Genomic DNA, 24,438 nt, shown 5'->3' on the forward strand with positions numbered 1-24,438 from the left:
TCTTCTATAAATGTTTGATAGAATTTGCCTGCGAAGCCATCTGGTCCTAGGCTTTTGTTTGTTGGAAGATTTTTAATCACAGTTTCAATTTCAGTGGTTGTGTTTGGTCTGTTCATATTTTCTATTTCTTCCTGGTTCAGTCTCGGAAGTTTGTTCATTTCTAAGAATTTGTCCATTTCTTCCAGGTTGTCCATTTCATTGGCATATAGTTGCTTGTAGTAATCTCTCATGATCCTTTGTATTTCTGCAGTGTCAGTTGTTACTTCTCCTTTTTCATTTCTAATTCTGTTGATTTGAGTCTTCTCCCTTTTTTTTGATAAGTCTGGCTAATGGTTTATCAATTTTGTTTATCTTCTCAAAGAACCAGCTTTTAGTTTTACTGATCTTTGCTATCGTTTCCTTCATTTCTTTTTCGTTTATTTCTGATGTGATCTTTATGATTTCTTTCCTTCTGCTAACTTTGGGGGTTTTTTGTTCTTCTTTCTCTAATTGCTTTAGGTGTAAGGTTAGGTTGTTTATTTGAGATGTTACCTGTTTCTTAAGGTAGGATTGTATTGCTATAAACTTCCTTCTTAGAACTGCTTTTGCTGCATCCCATAGGTTTTGGGTCGTTGTGTTTTCATTGTCATTTCTAGGTATTTTTTGATGTCCTCTTTGATTTCTTCAGTGATCTCTTGGTTATTAAGTAGTGTATTGTTTAGCCTCCATGTGTTTGTATATTTTACAGATGTTTTCCTGTAATTGATATCTAGTCTCATAGCGTTGTGGTCCGAAAACATACTTGATACAATTTCAATTTTCTTAAATTTACCAAGGCTTGATTTTCTGACCCACAATATGATCTGTCGTGGAGACTGTTTCATGAGCACTTTTGAAGACTGTGTATTCTGTTGTTTTGGATGGAATGTCCTATAAATATCAATTAAGTCCATCTTGTTTAATGTATCATTTAAATCTTGTGTTTCCTTATTTATTTCCATTTTGGATGGTCTGTCCGTTGGTGAAAGTGGGGTGTTAAAGTCCATTACTGTGTTTGTGTTCCTGTCAGTATCCCCTTTTATGGCTGTTAGCATTTGCCTTATGTATTGAGGTGCTCCTATGTTGGGTGCATCAAAATTTACAATTGTTATATCTTCTTCTTGGATTGATCCCTTAATCATTATGTAATGTCCATCCTTGTCTCTTGTAATAGTCTTTGTTTTAAAGTCTATTTTGTCTGATATGAGAATTGCTACTCCAGCTTTCTTTTGGTTTCCATTTGCATGGAATATCTTTTTCCATCCCCCCACTTTCAGTCTGTATGTGTCCCTAGGTCTGAAGTGGGTCTCTTGTAGACAGCACATATATGGGTCTTGTTTTTGTATCCATTCAGCCAATCTGTGTCTTTTGGTTGGAGCATTTAATCCATTTACATTTAAGGTAATTATTGATAATGTATGTTCCTATTCCATTTTTCTTAATTGTTTTGGGTTTGTTATTGTAGGTCTTTTCCTTCTCTTGTGTTTCCTGCCTAGAGATGTTCCTTTAGCATTTGTTGTAAAGCCGGTTTGGTGGTGCTGAATTCTCTTAGCTTTTGCTTGTCTGTTAAGGTCAAATGTGAATGAGATCCTTGCTGGGTAGAGTAATCTTGGTTGTAGGTTTTTCTCCTTCATCACTTTAAATATGTCCTGCCACTCCCTTCAGGCTTGCAGAGTTTCTGCTGAAAGATCAGCTGTTAATCTTATGGGGATTCCCTTGTGTGTTATTTGTTGTTTTTCCCTTGCTGCTTTTAATATTTTTTCTTTGTATGTAATTTTTGATAGTTTGATTAATTGTGTCTTGGCGTGTTTCTTCTTGGATTTATCTTGTATGGGACTCTCTGTGCTTCCTGGACTATGATAAACTATTTCCTTTCCCATATTAGGGAAGTATTCAACTATAATCTCTTCAAATATTTTCTCAGTCCCTTTCTTTTTCTCTTCTTCTGGGACCCCTATAATTCGAATTTTGGTGTGTTTAATGTTGTCCCAGACGTCTCTGAGACTGTCCTCAATTCTTTTCATTCTTTTTTCTTTATTCTTCTCTGCAGTAGTTATTTCCACTATTTTATCTTCCAGGTCACTTATCCGTTCTTCTGCCTCAGTTATTCTTCTATTGATCCCATCTAGAGTATTTTTCATTTCATTTATTGTGTTGTTCATCACTGTTTGTTTGCTCTTTAGTTCTTCTAGGTCCTTGTTAAACGTTTCTTGTATTTTCTCCATTCTATTTCCAAGATTTTGGATCATCTTTACGGTCATTATTCTGAATTCTTCTTCAGGTACACTGCCTACTTCCTCTTCATTTGTTAGGTCTGGTGGGTTTTTGCATTGCTCCTTCATCTGCTGTGTGTTTCTGTCTTCTCAATTTTTTATCTTACTGTGTTTGGGGTCTCCTTTTCGCAGGCTGCAGGTTCGTAGTTCCCGTTGTTTTTGGTGTCTGCCCCCAGTGGCTAAGGTTGGTTCAGTGGGTTGTGTAGGCTTCCTGGTGGAGGGGACTAGTGCCTGTGTTCTGGTGGATGAGGTTGGATCTTGTCTTTCTGGTGGGCAGGTCCACATCTGGTTTTGTGTTTTGGGGTGCCTGTGGCCTTATTATGATTTTAGGCAGCCTCTCTGGTAATGGATGGGGCTGTGTTCCTGTCTTGCTAGTTGTTTGGCATAGGGTGTCCAGCACTGTAGCTTGCTGTTCGTTGAGTGAATCTGGGTGTTGGCGTTGAGACGGAGATCTCTCAGAGATTTTCACCATTTGATATTACGTGGAGCTGGGAGGTCTTTTGTGGACCAGTGTCCTGAACTTGGCTCTCCCACCTCAGAGGCACAGCCCTTGACACCTTGCTGGAGCACCAAGAGCCTCTTCTCCACACAGCTCAGAATAAAAGGGAGGAAAAAAAATGAAAGAACGAAAGAAGAAGATAAAGTAAAATAAAATAAAGTTATTAAAATAAAAAATAATTAGTAAAAAAAAAAATTTTAGGTAATTAAAAAAAGAAAGAAGAGAGCAACCAAACCAAAAAACAAATCCACCAATGATAACAAGTGCTAAAAACTGTACTAAAAAACAAACAAACAAAAATGGACCGACAGAACCCTAGGACAAATGGTAAAAGCAAAGCTATACAGACAAAATCACACACAGAAGCATACATATACACACTCACAAAAAGAGAAAAAGGGAAAAATATATATATATCGTTGTTCCCAAAGTCCACCTCCTCAATTTGGGATGATTCGTTGTCTATTCAGGTATTCCACAGATGCAGGGTACATCAAGTTGATTGTGGAGATTTAATCCGCTGCTCCTGAGGCTGCTGGGAGAGATTTCCCTTTCTCTCCTTTGTTTGCACAGCGCCTGGGGTTCAGCTTTGGGTTTGGCCCCGCCTCTGCATGTAGGTCACCTGAGGGCATCTGTTCTTTGTTCCGACAGGATGGGGTTAACGGGGCAGCTGCTTCGGGGGCTCTGGCTCACTCAGGCCGGTGGGAGGGAGGGGCTCGTAGTGCGGGGCGAGCCTGTGGCGGCAGAGGCTGGCGTGATGTTGCACCAGCCTGAGGTGTGCTGTGCGTTCTCCCGGGGGAGTTGTCCCTGGATCACGGGACCCTGGCAGTGGCGGGCTGCACAGGCTCCCGGGACGGGAGGTGTGGAGAGCGACCTGTGCTCGCACACAGGCTTCTTGGTGGCGGCAGCAGCAGCCTTAGCGTCTCATGCCCGTCTCTGGGGTCGGTGCTCATAGCTGCGGCTCGCGCCCGTCTCTGGAGCTCCTTTAAGCTGCGCTCTGAATCCCCTCTCCTCGCGCACCAGGAAACAAAGAGGCAAGAAAAAGTCTCTTGCCTCTTTGGCAGCTCCAGACTTTTTCCCGGACTCCCTCCCGGCTAGCTGTGGCGCACTAGCCCCCTTCAGGATGTGTTCACGCCGCCAACCCCAGTCCTCTCCCTGGGATCCGACCTCCGAAGCCCGAGGCTCAGCTCCCTGCCCGCCCCAGCGGGTGAGCAGGGCTGGTGAGTGCCGGTCGGCACCGATCCTCTGTGCGGGAATCTCCCTGTTTTGCCCTCCGCACCCCTGTTGCTGTGCTCTCCTCCGTGGCTCCAAAGCTTACCCCTCCGCCACCCACAGTTACCGCCCACGAAGGGCCTTCCTAGTGTGTGGAAACCTTTCCCCCTTCACAGCTCCCTCCCACTGGTGCAGGTCCCATCCCTATTCTTTTTTCTCTGTTTTTTCTTTTTTCTTTTGCCCTACCCAGGTACGTGGGGAGTTTCTTGCCTTTTGGGAGGTCTGAGGTCTTCTGCCAGTGTTCAGTAGGTGTTCTGTAGGAGTTGTTCCACACATAGATGTATTTCTGATGTATTTGTGGGGAGGACAGTGATCTCCGCGTCTTACTCTTCTGCCATCTTGAAGCCGTATATTCTTCAGTTTGTTAATGTGGTGTATCACACTGATTGATTTGAGGATATTGAGGAATCCTTGCATCCCTGGGATTAATCCCACTTGGTCATAGTGTATGATCCTTTTAATGTATTGTTGGATTTGGTTTGGTAGTATTTTGTTGAGTATTTCTGCATCTGTGTTCATCAGTGATATTGGCCTGTAATTTTTTTTTTCTTGTGGTATCTTTGTCTGGTTTTGGTATCCAGGTGATGTTTGCCTCATAGAATGAGCAGAGTTTCTTTCTCTGCAGTTTTTTGGAAGAGTTTCGCAAGGATAGCTGTTAACTCTTCTCTAAATGTTTGATAGAATTCACCTGTGATGCCATCTGGTCTTGGACTTTTGTTTGTTGGAAGCTTTTATTTTTTTTGTTTGTTTTATTTTCTTATTATTTTTGGCTGCATCGGGTCTTAGTTGAGGCATACGGGATCTTTCGTTGTGGCGTGTGCTCTTCATTGTGGCGTGCGGGCTTCTCTCTAGTTGTGGAGTGCAGGTTTTCTCTCTCGTTGCGGCACGCCGGCTGCAGGGCGCGTGGGCTGTTGTAGTTTGCAGCACGTGGGGTGTGTTGTTGAGGCGCGCTAGCTCAGTAGTTGTGGTGCCCAGGCTTAGTAGCCCTGCGGCATGTGGGATCTTAGTTCCCCGACCAGGGATCAAATCCCCGTGCCCTGCATTGGAAGGAGGATTCTATACCACTGGACCACCAGGGAAGTCCCTTTTGGAAGCTTTTAAATCACTGTTTAAATTTCAGTACTTGTGATTGGTCTGTTCATATTTTCTATTTCTTCCTGGTTCAGTCTTGGAAGGTTGTATCTTTCTAGGAATTTGTCAGTTTCTTCTAGGTTACCCATTTTATTGGCATATAGTTGTTTGTAGTAGTCTCTTATGATCCTTTGTATTTCTGTGGTGTCAGTTGTAACTTTTCCTTTTTCATTTCTAATTTTATTGATTTGAGTTCTCTTTTTTTCTTGATGAGTCTGGCTAAAGGTTTGTCAATTTTGTTTGTCTTCTCAAAGAACCAGATTTTAGTTTCATTGATCTTTTCTATTGTTTTCTTCATCTCTATTTCATTTATTTCTGCTCTGATCTTTATGATTTCTTTCCTTCTACTAACTTTGGGTTTTGTTTTTTCTTCTTTCTTTAGTTGCTTTATGTGTAAGGTTAGGTCGTTTATTTGAGATTTTTCTTGTTTCCTAAGGTAGGCTTGTATCGCTGTAAACTTCCCTCTTAGAACTGCTTTTGCTGCATCCCGTAGGTTTTGGACTGTTGTGTTCTCGTTGTCATTTGTCTCTAGGTAGTTTTCGAATTCCTCTTTGTTCAGTGATCCATTGGTTGTTTAGTGGCTTATTGTTTAGCCTCCATGTGTTGTATTTTTACAGTTTTTGTCCTGTAATTGATTTCTAATTTCAAAGCATTGTGCTCGGAAAAGATACTTGATATGATTTCTGTTTCCTTAAATTCACTGAGGCTTGATTTGTGGCCCAGCATGTGATCTGTCCTGGAGAATATTCCATGTGTACTTGTGAAAAAAGTGTATACTCCTGCTTTTGGATGGAATGCTCTATAAATATCAATTAAATCCATCTGGTTTAACATATCATTTAAGGCCTGTGCTTCCTTGTTGATTTTCTGTCTGGATGATCTGTCCATTGATGAAAGTGAGGTGTTAAAGTCCCCCACCATTGTGTTACTGTTGGTTTCTCCTTTATGGCTGTTAGCATTTGCCTTACATACTGAGGTACTCCTGTGTTGGGTGCATATATATTTACAGTTGTTATCTTCCTGGATTGATCCCTTGATCATTGTTTAGCGTCTTTCTTTGTCTCTTGTAGCATTCTTTATTTTAAAGTCTATTTCATCTGATATGAGTATTGCTACTCCAGCTTTCTTTTGATTTCCATTTGCATGGAATACCTTTTTCCGTCCCCTCAGTTTCAGTCTGTATGTGTCCCTAGATCTGAAGTGGATCTCTTGTAGACAGCATATATACGGGTCTTGTTTTTGTATCCATTCAGCCAGTCTGTGTCTTTTGGTTGGAGCATTTAATCCATTTATGGTTAAGGTAATTATCAATAGGAATGTTCTTACTGCCATTTTGTTCATTGTTTTGGATTTGTTTTTCAAGGTCTTTTTTTTCTTCCCTTCATCTTTTGTTCTCTTGTGATTTGATGTCTGTCTTTAGTGTTGTGTTTTGATTGCTTTTTCTTTTTTGTACGTGTACCTATTGTAGATTTTTGGTTTGTGGTTCCCACGAGGTTTATTTTTTTTAATATTTATTTATTTAGGCCGCACCAGGTCTTATTTGTGGCATGCAGGGTCTTTAGTTGCGGTATGTGGACTCTTCGTTGCATCATGCCTGTGGGATCTAGTTCCCCGACCAGGGACCAAGGCCTGGCCCCCTGCATTGGGAGTGTGGAGTCTTACCAACTGGACCACCAGGGAAGTCCCTCCCATGAGGTTTTGATATAGCAGTGTGTATATGTACAAGATCGTTTTAAGTTGCTGGTCTCTTAATTTCAAGTGCACTTCCAATATCCTGCATTTGTACTCTCCTCTTCTTATGATTGCTGGTTTTGATATCATATTTGTGTGGGGATGATTTCCTACCTTTACTTTATGTTTGCCTTTATTGGTGAGCTTTACCATTTGTAATTTTCTTTTTTTTTTTTTTTTTTTGCGGTATGCAGGCCTCTCACTGTCGTGGCCTCTCCCGTTGCGGAGCACAGGCTCCGGAGTCACAGGCCCAGCAGCCATGGCTCACAGGCCCAGCCGCTCCGCTGCACGCGGGATCCTCCCGGACCGGGGCACGAACCCGCGTCCCCTGCATTGGCAGGTGAACTCTCAACCACTGCGCCACCAGGGAAGCCCCATTTGTAATTTTCTTGATTCTCGTTTTGGCCTTTTTTTTTTCCACCTAGAGAAGTTCCTTTAGGATTTGTTGTAAAGCTAGTTTGGTGGTGCTGAATTCTCTTAGCTTTTGCTTGTCTGTAAAACTTTTGATTTCTCCGTTGAATCTGAATGAGAGCCTTGCTGGGTAGAATATTCTTGGTTGTAGGTTTTTCCCTTTCATCACTTTAAATATATCGTGCCATTCCCTTCTGGCCTGCAGAGTTTCTGCTGAAAAATCAGCTGATACCCTTATGGGGATTCCCTTGTATGTTACTTGTCACTTTTTCCTTCTTTTTTTTTTTTTTTTTTTTTGCTGTATGCGGGCATGGCTCATGGGCCCAGCCGCTCCATGGCATGTGGGATCTTCCCAGACCAGGGCACGAACCTATGTCCCCTGCATCGGCAGGCGGACTCTCAACCACTGCGCCACCAGGGAAGCCCACTTTTCCCTTCTTGCTTTTAATATTTTTTCTTTGTCTTTAATTTTTGTCAGTTTGATTAATGTGTGTGTCGGTGTGTTCCTCCTTGGTTTGTCTTGTATGGGACTCTCTCCACTTCCTGGACTTAAGTTGAATGTTTTCTTTCTCATGTTAGGGAAGTTTTCGACTATAATCTCTTCATATATTTTCTCAGGCCCTTTCTCTCTATTCCTTCTGGGACACCTATGATGCAAATGTTGGTGCATTTAGTGTTGTCCCAGAGGTCTCTGAGACCTCACTCAGAGGCTCAGGACTCTCACTCTTATGGGAGGACCTCTGCGATATAATTATCTTCCAGTTTGTGGGTTGTCCATCTGGTGGGTATGGGATTTGATTATTTTCCGAAAGTGCCCTCCTACCATCTCACTGTGGCTTCTTTTTTGTCTTTGAGTGTAAAAAGTCTTTTTTGGTAGCTTCCAGTCTTTTTTGTCAATGGTTGTTCAGCAGTTACTTGTGGTTTTGGTGTTGTTGTGAGAGAAGACGAGCTCAAGTCGGGCTCCTCCACCCTCTTTCCGGAACTGAGTGGCTGTTACTAGCTTGGATGCTTGCTGCCTCTTCCCTCAGCGTGTGCTGGCCATCATCCCCCTGGTATGGGCGTGCAGGCACAGCGGCCCTTGCGCGCTCCGGGATTGGGGAGTACTCAGAGTGTCGTTGCAAAGATTAAGTAAGATGACGTGAAACTATCTTGCCCATTTTCCAGCAAACATGTCTTTGTTTCCGCCCTTTTTTCCGTAGCAGGTCACTGTGCCAAAGCTTTGCCCAACCATGCCTTTTGAATAGGATTTCCTTTCTGAGGTAGCGTGATAAAGTCCTTTGCTGTCCTCCTCAGGGCTGGAATCCAGCACGCGTCCAGCATTTCCCCCTGAGTCACTCAGTAGCCATCTTGCTTCAGTCTGTCCTGTTTTAATGAGGCACCAAGAAAAATCTCCATCCCGACCCTTGGTGGAGCCACGGAGGGGCTCCTTAGCGGACGTGGTGAGGCGAGCGTACAGGTCTCAGCACAGAACATTGCGAGGGCAGAGGAAAGCAGGAACTCATGTCACCAGATTAAAATTTAATCTACTTGGCTACAAGCTACTCCACCAAGTTGCAGGTTTCCTGTGAAAATGGTCTGTATGATTGGGGGCTGTGGTCCTTCATCCCTGCTCTGCCCCTTCCCACCACTCTCCTTTGTCTTCCTCCATTTGCTTCCTGTCCTTTGTTAACTAATTATAGAAGTCCCCACGGCCTTGGAATTAGCATCTGTGTTGCCATTTCCTAATAACATCAGTAGGAAACACATTCTTTTTCATTTGAGAAGGTAATAGAGTCCAGGGAAAACTCATGTGGGCAGAAAGTCTCATTTATTCAGCTGCAGTGTGGTTTCGAAGCTGAGCAGATGTCTCTGGGGACCAGGTATCCATTTGAGATAAATTTACCAGGCTGGGTTGTAAAAAGCATTTTCTCAGTATATACATTTGTCCTTTCTTGAGCAATAACCTCTAAAGGGTGAATTTGGATATGATAGTCTGCTGTTTAAGCCCTTCATGATTATTTTTTTTTAAATAATGATGAGACGTTGATGCTATGGTTATTTGTTTTTTTTTTTCTTTGAGTTCTTTTAACGAAACATACTGAAGTATTTGGAGATGAAATTATAGGATACCGGGGATTTGTCTCAAAATTATATTGAAGGGGATGGTGTGGTTGGCAGTAGAGATGAAACAAGGCTGGCTGAGTTGATAATTGTTGAGGGAAGTGGAGGCTACAGGGGTTCCATTATACTATTCTGTTTACTTTTACATATATGTTTGTAATTTTCCATAATGAAAATAAAAAAACCAAAAGAAACCCCACACCCTTCCATAGGTTTCCCATTGTCTCAAGCTAGTGTCCAGTCCCCCTAACATGGCCTTCAGACGCCTTCACCTGTCTGGCACCTACTAACCCTTCCAGGTTCATCTTCTTAGGTGTCCTGGTCCTGTGAAATGATTTGCAGTGGCCCCAACATGTACACGCCCCTGACCGCTGGCTTGCACTTGCTGCCTTCTCTTCCTACAATGCTTTTTCCCTCCCTTTCCATCTGCCCATCCTCTCCCCAGTTTTCCTGCCTCACATGGACCCTCAGCTCAGGCTCCAGACAGGTCACATGCTTTCAGCCTTCCCTGACTGCCCTCCAGCCGAGTGTGGGTTCGGTGCCCCCCCCAGGGGTGCCTCTGTCACTGTTCCCCTCATCTTAGCTTTCCTTACCCTGATTCTAAGCACTGCTTCCTTCCCGTCGCCTCCATTGTATCAAGCATGGTTTTGAGGAAAGGGATTATGCCTTGTTCACACTTCTGTCCCTGGCACCAAGCACAGTGCCTGGCGTGGAGCAGACAACCCATAAATTAGGGAATAAAAAGGCCCACCCAGGACTTGCCAGGGCTCGGTCTCAGGTCTCCCAGTGGTGCCTGGTGCCGAGGTAGCATCTCTCTGCCTTTTTGTTTCTTCACGTCCCTATTCACCTCACCTCTGTTCTGTTTCATTGGGATTTTCAGTAACTTCCTGTGAGGTCAGAGCAGCACAAGCATAAGTTTGGGCACTATTTCCCCAAATTTCTGCTGTACATCGTGGACAAAGTCCAGTCAAACTTGGAGCTCTGATACTCTCTTGAAAATAACTAGACTTGAAATGGTGTCCAATGCTACTAGGCAAATTTAAGTTTGTTCTTTATTGATGTTCTGTGTTGCCCCTCTGTTTTGTTTTGTTTTTTACATCTTCATTGGAGTATAATTGCTTTACAATGGTGTGTTAGTTTCTGCTTTATAACAAAGTGACTCAGTTATACATATCCGTATGTTCGCATATCTCTTCCCTCTTGCGTCTCCCTCCCTCCCACCCTCCCTATCCCACCCCTCTTTGATTAAAGTCTCTCTAGGACACAACTCCACGGGCATGTGATCTGTGCCGTCCAGTTGATGGTGACATATGAACCAGGAGCGTGGTGTGGGAATGTTCATTACAACAGTTTGAAATAGGAAAAGAAGAAGTCATGTGCTGAAGTGAAAATGCATGAACTTAGAGCTAGACATACAAGTTGGTTGTTTCACACCAAAACCCAGCAAGTCAGAGAATATATATAGTATGATACTATTTATATAAAGTTCAGAGACATACAAAACTAAACAATATGCTGTTTAGGAATTCATAATTATAATAATATATAATATGCATATACAGATATATGCAGGGAACTGATAAATGCAGAGATCAGGATGGAGGTGTTCTCTGGGCAGGAGGGAGAGATGTGATTACGAGGAGGCGTATGGAGCTCTGACAGTACAGATAGCGCTTTGTGTCTTGGGCTGCATGGTGGGTGCATGGTTTTTTATTTCATTATACTTAATACTTTATATATAAGCTAAATACATTCTTTGGATAAGATAAATTTCCTAATAAAAATAACATTTAAAACAAATCCACCAGCAATTTTTAAGTGAGACTAGGTTCTCAGCACTTTGAAGAAGGAAGAGTTTTTTGGTTTTTAGTTTTTATTCCTGTTCAGCTTTTCTTCTGCAGTTCGTGGGGGTAATTTTAATCAAATCATTCCTTACTTCTGCTTTACCTGAAAGGCTGATGATAGAAATACAAATTGCAGCAGCTCCCCGTTGGCGATCATCACAAAGTAGATTAAGTAGATGACCTCTCTCTCCCCCGACCTTGTCCCCTCCTTGTTCATCTAAGATGTTGCCGTGGTGGACATGAGCGATGTCTCCGGACAGCCTTCCCTCTTCTACCATCTTGGAGTCCGTGAAAGCTTTGACATGGCCAATAATGTGATCCTGTACCACGACACCGATGCCGACACTGCTCTTTCATTGAAGGTAAAGAGTATTGTTCACCTTCTCCTGAATACTTTGTTTTGGGAAAGCAGTATTGTGTGTTCATTTGAAATGTACATGTAGGAGAGGAGGTTGGAGAAAAACAAGAAAGATTTGCTCGTGCAGTTCCTTCCTTCCCACCCCCAGGTTCTAGCTCACACAGGTGACTTCCCGGCTTCTGTGTGAGCGTATGTGCTAGAGATGTGCGTTTGCAGGCAACTTGAATATTTCTAAGCTCAGTGGGGAGGTGAAGGCAAAAACTCCTGTTAGTTTCTGTTGAAGCAAACACAGCACTTTGAATCCTCTATTGGGCAATTTGATCCAAACCTGCACATTAAAAAAAAAAATCTCAACTTGGATAATAATAGGAAGATGCTTAACAGTTACCAACATGGGTAGAAACGTTTAGCACAAATGTAATCAGTATTTAATCTGTCATTTTTTCTCCCCAGTTTAAAGCCAAGCAAAACTGAAAACTTGTGTGTTCATACACAGCTCAGTACTTATTGAGAATTTTTAAATGTATTTTGCAAATTTGATACGAGCTTTTTTGGATAACAGTACTTTTTAAAATGCTCATGTTTGTAAAATGTGAAGGTCAGATGTGAGTTGTTACAAAATTTAGCTAATATTAATATTGCTTAATATCTTAACATTAGTCAGGAAATCCTGGTCTATGTTAAATCATTTCAGGAATAAAAGATTAGTTTGTTTACAGCAGTGTTACTCAACCTTGACTGCACTTTAGAATCATTTGGGGGGTTTGTAAATATCCCAGTACCCAGGCCACACCAAGATCAATTATGTCACAATCTCTAGGGGATTTTTTTTAACCTCCCAAATGTGCAGCCAGAGGTGAGAACCAGTGGTTCAGAGTTAGCTTTCATGGACGTCATTTCTAAATGTTCAGCTGCCTTAGCATTAAAAGTCACTAGTATATAAATGACACAATTTTGTGATGGCATGTTGGACGTTTTTGTTTGTGTTTCTCAAGGTCTGATATTAACCAGATGTTTCTGGGTTCTGTAACAATTGGGGATTATTTCCTGGTAGAAATACTACCTATCTCAGATGTGTAACCTTTATGTGTTAATATATCACATACACCTTATATAGGTGTGTCCTCTCTCATCCTAGCACAGTGCTGTATTTTAAGAGTCATTCGTGTGACAGTGGAAGAAGAAACTGTTTTGCTATTATACTTTACGTTGTAAAATAGTTTCCCAAAAGGCTATAAACCAATCTAAATTACTTTAGATATTTAGATTTTTTTCTTTTACTGATATTCACTAAAGTGGTTATGCTTAGAAATATTTAGAATTAGAAGATGTGAAAGGGTAGATTATTAAGCTGTATTTTGATGAGAAACATGAAACTAGAATGTATTTTTTCCCAATTCAATAAATTTCTTTTCTCATTTGTGCGTTAGTGAACTCCTCTGGAAAGTCCCATGACCTAGATAAGTTTTAATTTTTAATGATATGGAAGAATACTTCCTAAAACAGAAATGGGTACTCAGTTATATCTGACACCAGAAGAAGCGATCTGCACTTGTCAGAAAATAGAAATCTCAGAACACGTAAAACACATTTTACGGGGACAGCTGTTTAATTATGTTTTCTTTTTCCAGCAAATGGCTTGCAGCGCATAAATGATACAGTCAAGGGCTGCATAACCATTATGCTAAGTTAACCGACTAAAATTGTTGTCATTGAGTTTGAGTTTGAAAATTCCTATAGTGAATATATATAAACATAATACCTATAGTGAGGTGTCAGGAATCCTATCAGCAACACCCCTTCTGTAGGAAGACTGACTTGGGCGGGGTGTGGCCTGCAGCCTTCACACTGATGACTCAAGAAATGGCTCCAGGCCCAACGTTACCATGGGCTGCCCATGCGCTTCACTGCTGTCACTGAGAAGGCGAGGTGCAGGGCATTCAGAGCCCTGAACTTGAATCTCAAAATATCTTTGGACAGAAGCATTGCCATTGCTATGGGAAAATCCTTATAACCATATATGTCCCCCAGGAATTCCAAAGCTAACCAATCATGATAAATTTTCCTTAGAACATGAATTTTACATTTCTTAGAGACCCATTCTTTTTGAAGCTTTTTACAGGGGGAGGTTTCCAATGATTAACTCTTGCTCTAAAATGGGTGCCAGTTGATGGCATGGGGACAGAGTGCTTACTAGTGCTTATGGAAATTAACTGTTTTGGAAAAAAGCTATATTGATCCTATCTTTTCTTTTCAGGATATAGTAACTCAAAAAAACACAGTAAGTATTGTATTTTCAGATCTTTAACTTTGTGAATGTAAGCATATAAAATGCTTGCCTGAAAATCCCACAGATAGCCAAGTGATGTATAATTGTACCTGTTGGTTGTGTTTCTAAGGGGGGCACCTAGAAACCCCTACCCCTCAAGCTGCCAGCTGGATCAGCCCCACTCAGCTGCCCAGGGTGCAGGGCAGAGGGCAAGGTCAGGCAGGTGTACTTTTTCTTCGTTACACACTAGGACTTTGAGCCTGCAACCACCCGGCTGTCTTCTGAGCTGGGTCGGTGTTCCTATGGACCACCAGGGTTCTTTCTGCTGGAGCCAGTGCCTCCATACTTCCCACCAAAGTTTTCCTCACAACAAAGAGACATGAACTTATACCGGAGTTAACTTTGGAGCCTAGCCCAGAGTTCCCTGCCACGAGCTGAAAAGAAGCGGATGGAATTCCACTTCTTCCCATTTATGTTCTTGAGTCTCCTGATTTGACTTAAAAGTTCCTGCAGTGACATAGTGATAACACCGTTTTGGTTTGACTTGTATCATGAAACCCTCCCCCACCCTAAAAACATTCAAATAAGATCATGTCCTTGGAAATAGTGCCACGGTTATCCTGTACCTTTGAATGCCCCCCCCCCAAAAAAACTGCCCATCCTCCGAGAAATTGTGACCTAGACTAAGGACAGTTCTTTCTTCCCTTTCCTTTGGCCCTCAGCCACTGACCCTTCTAGAAGGGCAGAGCCTCTTGCCTCTTTCCAGTTGGAGTTCCCAGAGGGAGAGGGAGAAAAGGGCCCAGGAGGTAGAGGTCTCCCAAAGGCGCCCTCCGCAGGGGAGCCGGAGCGTGGCGTGACGCCCCTCCTCCACAGAAGGTCCCATCCTGCAGCCGCGGGGGTCCAGGCTTCTCCAGGACCCAGGCAGGGCTCCCTGTTGGAGGTGGAAGCCTTGACTCTCCTCCCTCAAGCCCGAGGATGAAATTCTAGGAAGAAAACAAATACAGTTTATGTCATTACCACTGGAGTGTGGGTTTAATAAGCAGACCTGAAAATAAGGCATCAAGGTGGTTTTCTTGGGAAAAGAAATGGGAAGATTTGTCACTTCATTTTGTCCAATTTATATGCTAATACTGCCCACTTATGGGCTCTTTCCTGTTCTTTCTAGATCTTGATTTCTTAAATTACCTCCTTCTTGGAGACAGGAATCCAGTCAAAGGAGATTGGGCCTGAGGCTGGGAGGCACAGGGTGTAGTCCCGGCTCTGTCTCTTAGTAACTTCAGGCAGTCATTCCATCCCCCACCCCAGTCCTCAGTGCCCTCTGCAGTAAAATGAATGGAACTCGGCTTCATTTGGTAGAGGGATAGTGTATTAGCCAGGGTTCTATAGAGTAGCAGTTCCCCAACCTTTTTGGCACCAGGGACCGGTTTCGTGGAAGACAGTTTTTCCACAGACCGGGGCAGGGGTGGTGGTTCAGGTGGTAATGTGAGTAATGGTTCAGGCAGTAATGCGAGCGATGGGGAGCGGTGGGGAGCGGTGGGGAGCGGCAGACGAAGCTTCACTCGCTTGCCTGCCGCTCACCTGCGTGGCTGCCTGGTTCCTAACAGGCCATGGACTGGTACCGGTCCGCGGCCCAGGGGTTGGGGACCCCTGCTCTAGAGAAACAGAGCCAATTGGAGATATAGAAAGAGGGAGATAGAGATATTTATTATGAGGAATTACCTCATGTAATTATGGAGGCTGAGAAGCCCAACAGTCTACCATCCGCAGGCTGCAGACCCAGGAAAGCCAGTGGTGTAATTTGGTTTAAGTCCAAAGGCCTGAGAACCAGGGGAGCCAATGGTGTAGATAGATCAGAGAAGATGAGATGAGGTGTCCCAGATCAAGCAGTTAGGCAAGAGAAAGAGGGCAAATTCCTCTTTCCTCTGCCTTGTGTCCTGGTCAGGCCTCGGTGGGTTGGGTGGTGCCCACCCACAGTGGGGAGGGCGGTCTACTTGACTGAGCCCACTGACCCAGATGCTAATCTCATTCAGAGGCACCCTCCCAGACACACCCAGAAATAATGTTTAATCTGGGCACCCTGTGGCCGGTCAAGTTGACACACAAAAGTAGCCATCACAGATGGCTACATTTGCTGCCATTTCTAGGAGCAGTTGCTTTGCAGGGATGTAAAGTATGGGAAGCCAATCTCTAGGCTTTGGGCTGGACCAGACCTGCAGCCCTTCTCGGCCCTTCTGTTCTTCGGCAATGCAGTATCACCTTTTGTGCTCACCTCTTTTTCAGCTGATGCTCATAGCCTCGTGTTCCAGGGGGGTTTTTTAAACTCTTTATTTAGGTATAATTGACATACCGTAAAATGCACCTGTGTACACACAAGTCAGTGATTTTTAAGAGTTGTGCAGCCATCACTACAACCCAGTTTCAGAGCATTTTCATCACCCCAAAATATACTTGTTTCCAGACAATGCCTGTTCCCATCCCAGCCCCAAGCAACCACTAATTTGCTTTATGTGTTATAGATTTACCTTTTCAGGACTTTTCATAGAAATGGAAGGATACAATAATGTGGTCTTTTGCATCTACTTTCTTTCACTTAGCATGATGTTTGTGAGGTTCACCCATGATGTAGCAAGTATCAGTAGTTCTTTTTTATTGCTGAAAAGTACTCTAGTGTATGGATATTACACGTTGTATTTATATATTCCCCAGTTGATGAACATTTGGATTGTCTCCACTTTTTGGTTATTATTCATAATGTTGCTATAAACATTCAAGTACAAGTCTTTGTGTTGCAAATATGTCTTCATTCCTCTTGGGTAGATACCTAGGAATGGAATTGCTGGATCATATAGTAAATATATGTTTGACTTTGTAAGAAACTATGAAAATAATGTTCAAGGTGGCTGTACCGTTTTACATTTCCATCAGCAATGAGAGGTCTGGCTTCTTCACATCATCATCAATACTTGGTATTGTCTGTCTTTTTATTATATCAATTTTAGTGAGTATGGAGTGGTATCCTATTGTCGTTTTGTATTTCCCTAGTGGGTAATGATGTTGAGCATCTTCTCATGTGCGTATTAGCCATTCTTAGTCTTTTTTTGGTGAAATGTCTATTCAAGTCTTTTGCTTATTTTTAGTTGGATTTTTTAGTCTTATTGTGGAGCTGTAGAGTTCTTTGTGTATTCTGGAAGCAAGGCTCTTATCAGAGACTTTATCAATTACTTCTTTTATGGCTCATGCTTTTGGTGTTGTATTTAAGAACTCTTAGCCTAACCCAAGGTCATGAAGAATTTACTCTTATGTTTCCTTTTAAAGTTCTATAGTTTTGGCTCTTACATTTATTTCTCTGACCCATTTTGAGGTAATTTTTGTGTCTGGTGTGAGGTAGGGGTCCAGCTTCTTTCTTTTGCATATGGCTATCCAGATGTCCCAGCACCATTTCTTAAAAAGACTATTCCTGGGCCTCCCTGGTGGTGCAGTGGTTGAGAGTCTGCCTGCCGATGCAGGGGGCATGGGTTCGTGCCCCAGTCTGGGAAGATCCCACATGCCGCGGAGCGGCTGGGCCCGTGAGCCATGGCCGCTGAACCTGCGCGTCCAGAGCCTGTGCTCTGCAACGGGAGAGGCCACAGCAGTGAGAGGCCCGCATACCACAAAAAAAAAAAAAGACTATTCCTTCCCCATTGAATTTTCTTGGCACCTTTGTCAGAACCAACTGATCATAAATGTAAGGGTTTGTTTCTGGACTTGAAATTCTATTCCATTGACTTGTATGTTTACCTTTATGCCAGTACCACGCTGTTTTGACTACTGTACCTTTATAGTACATTTTGAAATTAGGAAATCTGATTTCCCCAACTTTGTTCTTCTTTTTCAACACAGTTTTGGCCATCTGGGGCCACTTGCAGTTCCATATGAATTTGAGAATCAACTTTTCCATTTCTACAAAACAGGCCATTGGAATTTTGATAGGGATTGCGTTGTATCTGTTTATCACTTTAAGACTTAACAATATTAAGTCTTCCAATCCAAAAACACAGGGTGTCTTTCCGTTTATTTAGGTCCCCTTTAATTTCTTTCAGCAGTGTTTTATAGCTTTCTGTGTACAAGTCTTTTACCTTCTCAGTTAAATTTATTCCTGGATATTTTATTCTTTTGGATATTCTTGTAAATGAAACTGTTTTCTTAATTTCCTTTTCAAGATTTGTTTTTAAAAAATACCTTTCGGGACTTCCCTCGTGGCGCAGTGGTTAAGATTCCACGCTCCCAATTAAGGGGGCCCAGGTTCGATCCCTGGTCAGGGAACTAGATCCCACATGCATGCTGCAACTAAGAGTTCACATACCGCAACTAAGGAGTCCATGTGTTGCAACTAAGGAGCCCACCTGCTGCAACTAAGACCCAGCACAACCAAAATAAATAAATTAATAAGTAAATATTTTTTAAAAAACTTTAAAAAGAAATACCTTTCACAGAAATCTTTAACACATCATATTTTGCTTTGTAATTCAGTATTTGAGTTAAAATGTAATTCAGTTTTTGATCAGAGATCCATAAAAATGACTTCGTATATTATTTTCATCCATTTTCATTCTTAGGCTATCTTCTACTGCTTTAGAGATAACAAAGATAGACCCTATCAGCATTTTATCACTTCAGAAGACATATTTATATGATGAACAATCAAAAACAAGAGTGAAAATATAGCCTTTATGAAAACGAGTGAAAATGTAGCCAACCCCAAGAGACTACTTTATCTATTAAACCTTGGAACTTCCTGGTAGTTTGTTATTATTGTACATAGTCCACAGGTATTCTTTGTTTGTTTTAATTTTCCTTTGTAAATATAACCATACTTTCAAAGTTACGTTATATTTTGCAGGTTGATTCCCTCCAGGAAGTAGACTCTGAGACTTAGTTTAGTGAACAGATTTATTGAGGAGTGCCCTTGGGATCACCTCTGAGGGAGAGGAGAGCAGGAAGCAGGACTGGGAAGAGAGAGAAATCCATCTGGGATGCAGGCTCAGTGGCAGCCTTGGCCGATCCCCCCTGGGGAGCTCTGAGCTGGAATGACCTTTTGGAGTAGTTCTGAGTTGGGATGGGATGGCCAAGCCTTTATTCTCCTGTATCCATCCCTCACTGGAAGGAGAGTGACATTGAGTGAAGTGCTCTCTGCAGCTGAGGCAGTTCCAGAAGGGGCTGACAGCAGGGGTGAGAGCTGCAATGCTCCTGGTAGCTGGGGCAGCACGTCCTTCCTTGAAGGGGGGATGTGGGTGTACGCCTGAGTGTCCACCAGCTTATAACCATTTTACTTGAGAAATATGTAAATCATATATACCCCAAGACTAAGCATGTACCTCGAAAGCTGAGATGCACAGAAATAATTTTTTCCTTTGAATTGGTGGGAAATTATTTGGAAGCTGTGCGTAGCCTCACCAGAGAGGAAGCATGGGAACATAAACCTTTCTTGTTCCCCAGGAAAATTACTAGCAGAAGATGAGGTTTTCCACCCAATACTTCTAGAAGAAATTGTTCAAAGTAAACTAGACCTTACTTTCATTTGTCATGTCCTAAAGCTAGAGATCAGAGATGGTTTTTTAAAAGCAGAGTTAAATTTCCAAGCTAGGATCATGTTACTAAAAAACACCTTATTAAAAAACTAATCTGGTTCTTGACCTCTGGACTAGGTGATTATTTTTTCCTCTGGAAAGCCAGTGAGATTTGAAAGAAGCTCATTGTTCCCATCAAAATAGTTACCTCTATGATCCCAGTGAAGTGAAAATTCTTTGAGAAACAGACATTGGCAGTATTGGGGGTATTGTCTACAATACTGGAAGTCTTTTACCTGGCTTACAAGCACACTGAGGCCTCAAGTTTAGAATAACAGAATTTCTCCTGGTCCTTCCCTCTTGCCTTCCTCAGTTCTTCAGGTTTTTTTGGCTTGGGATCCAGAATTACCAAGGATGATGTCGATTGCTTAGGGACACTTTGGTAAAAAGGCAATTAAATTTCTTTTCTACTTTCCATATCCTTTGGGTTTTCTGAATTCAGAATCAGAATTTCTACCACTTTTATTATGAAGACTCAATTTCAAACAAGAAGGCTAGCTCTCATAGTAGATGGAGAATTTTATTTTACGCACTGAATGTGATTTATGTAAAAATTTCTGCCCTTTGAATATTTATTTCATTTGTATAGCTGTTTTTTATTTCTACCTCATCTTAAGTTCTCTGTTCAAGTCTTTTGTCTTTTTTTCCCCTTCATGCCTGTGGTCTGTGTTCTCTTTTAAATTGGAGTACTCTGAATAAATAAATAAGTTGGAGTACTCTGGAGGTGTGAACCATAAAACTTTCTCTGTACCTCTTGAATATCACAGGAGTAATGTCACATTTCACAGGGCCAATGTCAGAACTGAGATAGAAATATTTAATTCTGCCTACTAACTGAATAAGTCTTTAGTGTCCCATGATACCCATTTATTTTCTTTAAGACGTAATTCACATACCATAAACTTCTCCATTCACTCATCTGTTGGTGTTGGGCATTTTGTTTTGTATGTCATGTCCGTGTCTATTTAAGGATATTTCAGAATTAAGCTGGAATGACAGTGACAAGAAGTCTAGGAAGGGAGGGGGAGGACATGAGATTTGCCTGGCTCTGTGGTCATCTGTGGGCCAGTTGGTTAACCTTGCTGGGAATCGGTTTCCTCCCTTATAAAATGAGATGGTTATTAATAAGGTGATTACTGTGATTTGTGCCAGCTCTGAAATAATTCTCTGACTTTATGATAGCTATTCTGTTATTTGAACAAAGCAGGTGGACTCTTGGAATAGCTCAGTTGGTGCTACATGGTATGTTTCCAGCAGGGGTATCTTCATTCACCTTTCAGTGGCACAGTAGTCTGATTATCCAACTGAAATTGTTACTCAGCTTCTGTATATGCATTTGTTCCTCTTATGACCAGGCCAGTATAGAAAGATAGCAATGTAGAATGCTATTTGCATTGATCTTAAAAAAAATGCATTTCCCTGATATGCAAGCATGCTGATTTTTAAAAATTCTCCTTTAACTGACTAGACAAAGAATTGTACCTTGTAATCATTTTGTTTTAGAGTGATACCTGACCTAGATTTTCTTCCTTAATAAATTGACTTTGTCAGACATGGTTACGTTAAATAATTTTTTAATTGTCTTAGGTTTGCGCATTTGCTCCCTAAGTTTTCTTGGGAACAATTTTCTATGCTGTTTAAATTCTAGTTTTCACTAAGGATTTGCAGTCCATTTGTATTACAAGATTTAAGCTCCAAAGCTTGAATCTGCCAGCAATCAAGGTATGCATTCTTCCATAAGTGCTCAGAAATCAGCTTACCTCATGGGTAGTATTAAACCACCTTCCATCTGCCTTAGATTTTTCCCCCTTCTTTTGAGTAAGCCATTTGTTGACTGATTAAATGTTTGTATCATTACTTTTAAAATGTTCCCTGGAAGGTCAAGCTGAAAGTCTCATCATGAGTTGGTTGGGATAAATTCGTACACATTTTATTTGCTCCAAAGAATTAATTTATAAAACTTGTGCTGTTTTTGACCAACTATGTGAGCTGTTGCTAGCCATAAACAAAACTAAGTGCTGGTGTAATGAGGCCCCTTCACTTGTGTTTCTGTGCTGGCCTTCCTGGGCCGCTGGCCTTCCTGCACAGGGTGCCTGCAGAGGAGCCTGCTGGGGGGTGCGTCCCATGTGTTCTTGTTTAGTGGCCATGGTTGAACCTGATGGGCAATTAGGTTGGGACCCCAACATGCTCTGCTCTCCTGGGCTGTCCTGGAGAATCCAGACAGTTGTTTATGGATGGGACTCACACTATTATCATGGAAATGTTCGTATATGAAGCCCACTGAAGAATCTCTGATGTTTTAGGGCTACAGGTAGGCTGTTCTATGTGAAACATCTGCTTGGAGTCCAGAACAGGGTTTTTTAAATTTTGGGGGCCTGGGACTCCTTTGTCAGTCTGGAGGAGCCTATGGACCCCTTCTCAGAATGTATCTTAAAGTGCTTAAATAAATACAAAGGATTACAAAGGAGACCAACTATATTTCAGTATGACTATATTTATACTGAAATATGGTTATCAAAAATATTTTTAAAGTTGTATATTGTAATCTATGTCCTCCTTTACTGATGTCTCAAATAATAAAATGAAGCAGCAAGTCTAAAAACTGTCATAATTTTGGAGTAGTGATAAGTATAAAAGTTATTTTGAGATCTCTGTAGGAACTGTAATATGACATGAAAAATTCTGTGACTTCTATTAGTAACAAAGTCCCATGTCCTGCTAAAACAAGAATGGGTTACCTACATTCCTGATCGAAGACTGTGTTGCATTTTAATTAAAGGCAAATGATGACAGAGGTGGAATTTTTTTTTCTCATTCAAGTTCACAGACCCCCAAGAATTAATGGGCTCCGGGTTCAGAATTCCCGGTCTGGTCTGGTCTAGAACTATCTAACATAGCTAGTACTTTTATTGGATGTCCACTATGTGCCATGACCGTCTTTAAGCCTCTATCACTTAAAGAAATTGACAGTATTATTGTCTTCATTTTAAACATGAGAAAACTGAAGTTCAGGTGGATAAGTACATTTTCCAAGGTCATCATCTAGTATGGAGCAGAGTTGGGATTCAATCTTTGGCTATACAAATTGTCCACTATCTTGCTACGCTTGAGCTGATATGATACTGACTTCCTATTTCAATAATCATAAGTTACTTCTTTTTTACCTAACTTAGCAAATGTGAGAAAAAAAAAACCCCACTACCCAGCTCTCCTGAGACAGTGGTGAAATTGAAGTGCCTTCGTGTACTACCAGTGGGAGTATAAGCTGCTCCATCCTTTTTGGCAGCAACTTGGCCACACATATCAGGAACCTTAAACTTGCTCTAGTAGTCTCACTCCTGGGAAGCTATTCTTAGGAAAAGACCACAGTGTAAATATGCACCTATACCATATGCAAAGGTGTTCATCTCAGTGTATAGTAAGAAAAATTTCAAAACAAAGTTAAATGATAGAATGATGAAGTACATTATTCACCAGTTGGTCTATTAGGCATTTTTATAACCATACTTTTGTAATGAGAGCTTTTTTAAAGATACCTATTATTTAACCTAGTGATGCTACGGGATGAACTGTTCATTGTGCTGATATTTGTAGATGGTAGTAGTTTGGGAAATCTCAGTTGCTAAGTTTAGAACTAAAAACTTCAGAGGACAGGTTCCTCTACTCCCTACCCTCATAGTGTCAGAGACCAGTGGCTTTTACTCTGCTCTCTGACTTCGCTTACTGTATCAGAATCATCCTTTTGGAAATACTTGAAGGGTGTTTGGAATAAGGGTTTACATAGTTATGTGCCTAGCATACTGGTTCTAATGCCCCTTTATGTAGGAAACTAAGCTGCCTTTGTTAAATTTGTTTTAATGAGCTGGATTCTTAGATGTTTCCATTTATAAATGTAACAATTACAAATATCCAAGCCTGGTTTGCTATTGAGCATGTGTTATGCTAATCAATGTTTTTCTTTTTAATATTGCGTCTCCCCCACCAACAAAAGTCTGAATGTGTTCCATCATTTGAAGGTGTCTGGGCCTATTCTTTGTAAGAACAAAAGTACTGCACTCAAGAGCCTGTGCTTTCATTTGGAAGTTTATGAATTGCTTTTTAAAATGTAATCATGAGCCCCAATTTCCTTCTGTAAAATTTCTTAAACTTCTATATACACTTTATGAAAGATTTTCTCAAAGGAAGTATTTTTACTTTCCCAAGGCTCCAGATACCTGCTGTCTCCTCAGTCCTGTTCGTTAAACTCGTTCAGTTGTTTTTAGAGTTCATGCGTTCCCTTTCTTTCTCCTTATTTTCTCAAACTGAGACTAAATGTTTGCTCAGAGGATCAGATCCGCTCCAGCTGTGGGCAGGCTTTCACCAGCCTCCACCACTGCTGCTCTGCCCACTTGAGCCATAACCTGTGACAGCACAGAGCATATATTTGTCAAAATCTTATTTTTTCACACCTCATTATTGAGGATTAGAGCAGGACTGGGGCAAAGGTAACTTTTGTGCTATTTGGGTAGAATAGGTTTGCTAAAGGAAGACTGTCAAGATTTCAGCAGAAATATTTGTTTTGGAAATAGTTTTAAAACCTGTAACAATTCTATCCAAATAGGTTGGATTCCTGCACCTTCAACTTACCTACTTCTTATGGATACTCAGGTTTATTTAGCTGTAGTCTTTGTATGTATTTTTGTTAGAATTATTACTCTGTATAATATCTTTTAACAAAGCTGAGAGAAGAAAGGAAAATAAGTACTTATAGTTACACTAACCTGTTTGTTTACCATTTCTGATTCTTTTCATTTGTTTCTGTGGATTCAAGTTACCAAATGGTGCTATTTCCTTATTCCAATACAGCTTTGTTTCCACCTACATCTTTTGTACTTCTAAGTGTCAAATATATTACATATCTATATGTTACAGGCCCCAACATATGAT

At 41.4% G+C, this 24,438-nt stretch overlaps 1 protein-coding gene across 1 annotated transcript in view; it reads left to right on the forward strand.

Moving 5' to 3' along the window:
* The window catches only part of MAP3K15 (mitogen-activated protein kinase kinase kinase 15), a 148,107-nt gene that overhangs the window by 19,883 nt on the left and 103,786 nt on the right, over positions 1-24,438 (forward strand). Inside the window, 2 exon segments of the mRNA XM_060002728.1 lie at positions 11,502-11,641; positions 13,895-13,918. Of these exon segments, the coding sequence (XP_059858711.1) occupies positions 11,502-11,641; positions 13,895-13,918 (164 nt within the window).

Source organism: Delphinus delphis, chromosome X (assembly GCF_949987515.2).
Source record: "Delphinus delphis chromosome X, mDelDel1.2, whole genome shotgun sequence".
NCBI lineage: Eukaryota > Metazoa > Chordata > Mammalia > Artiodactyla > Delphinidae > Delphinus > Delphinus delphis.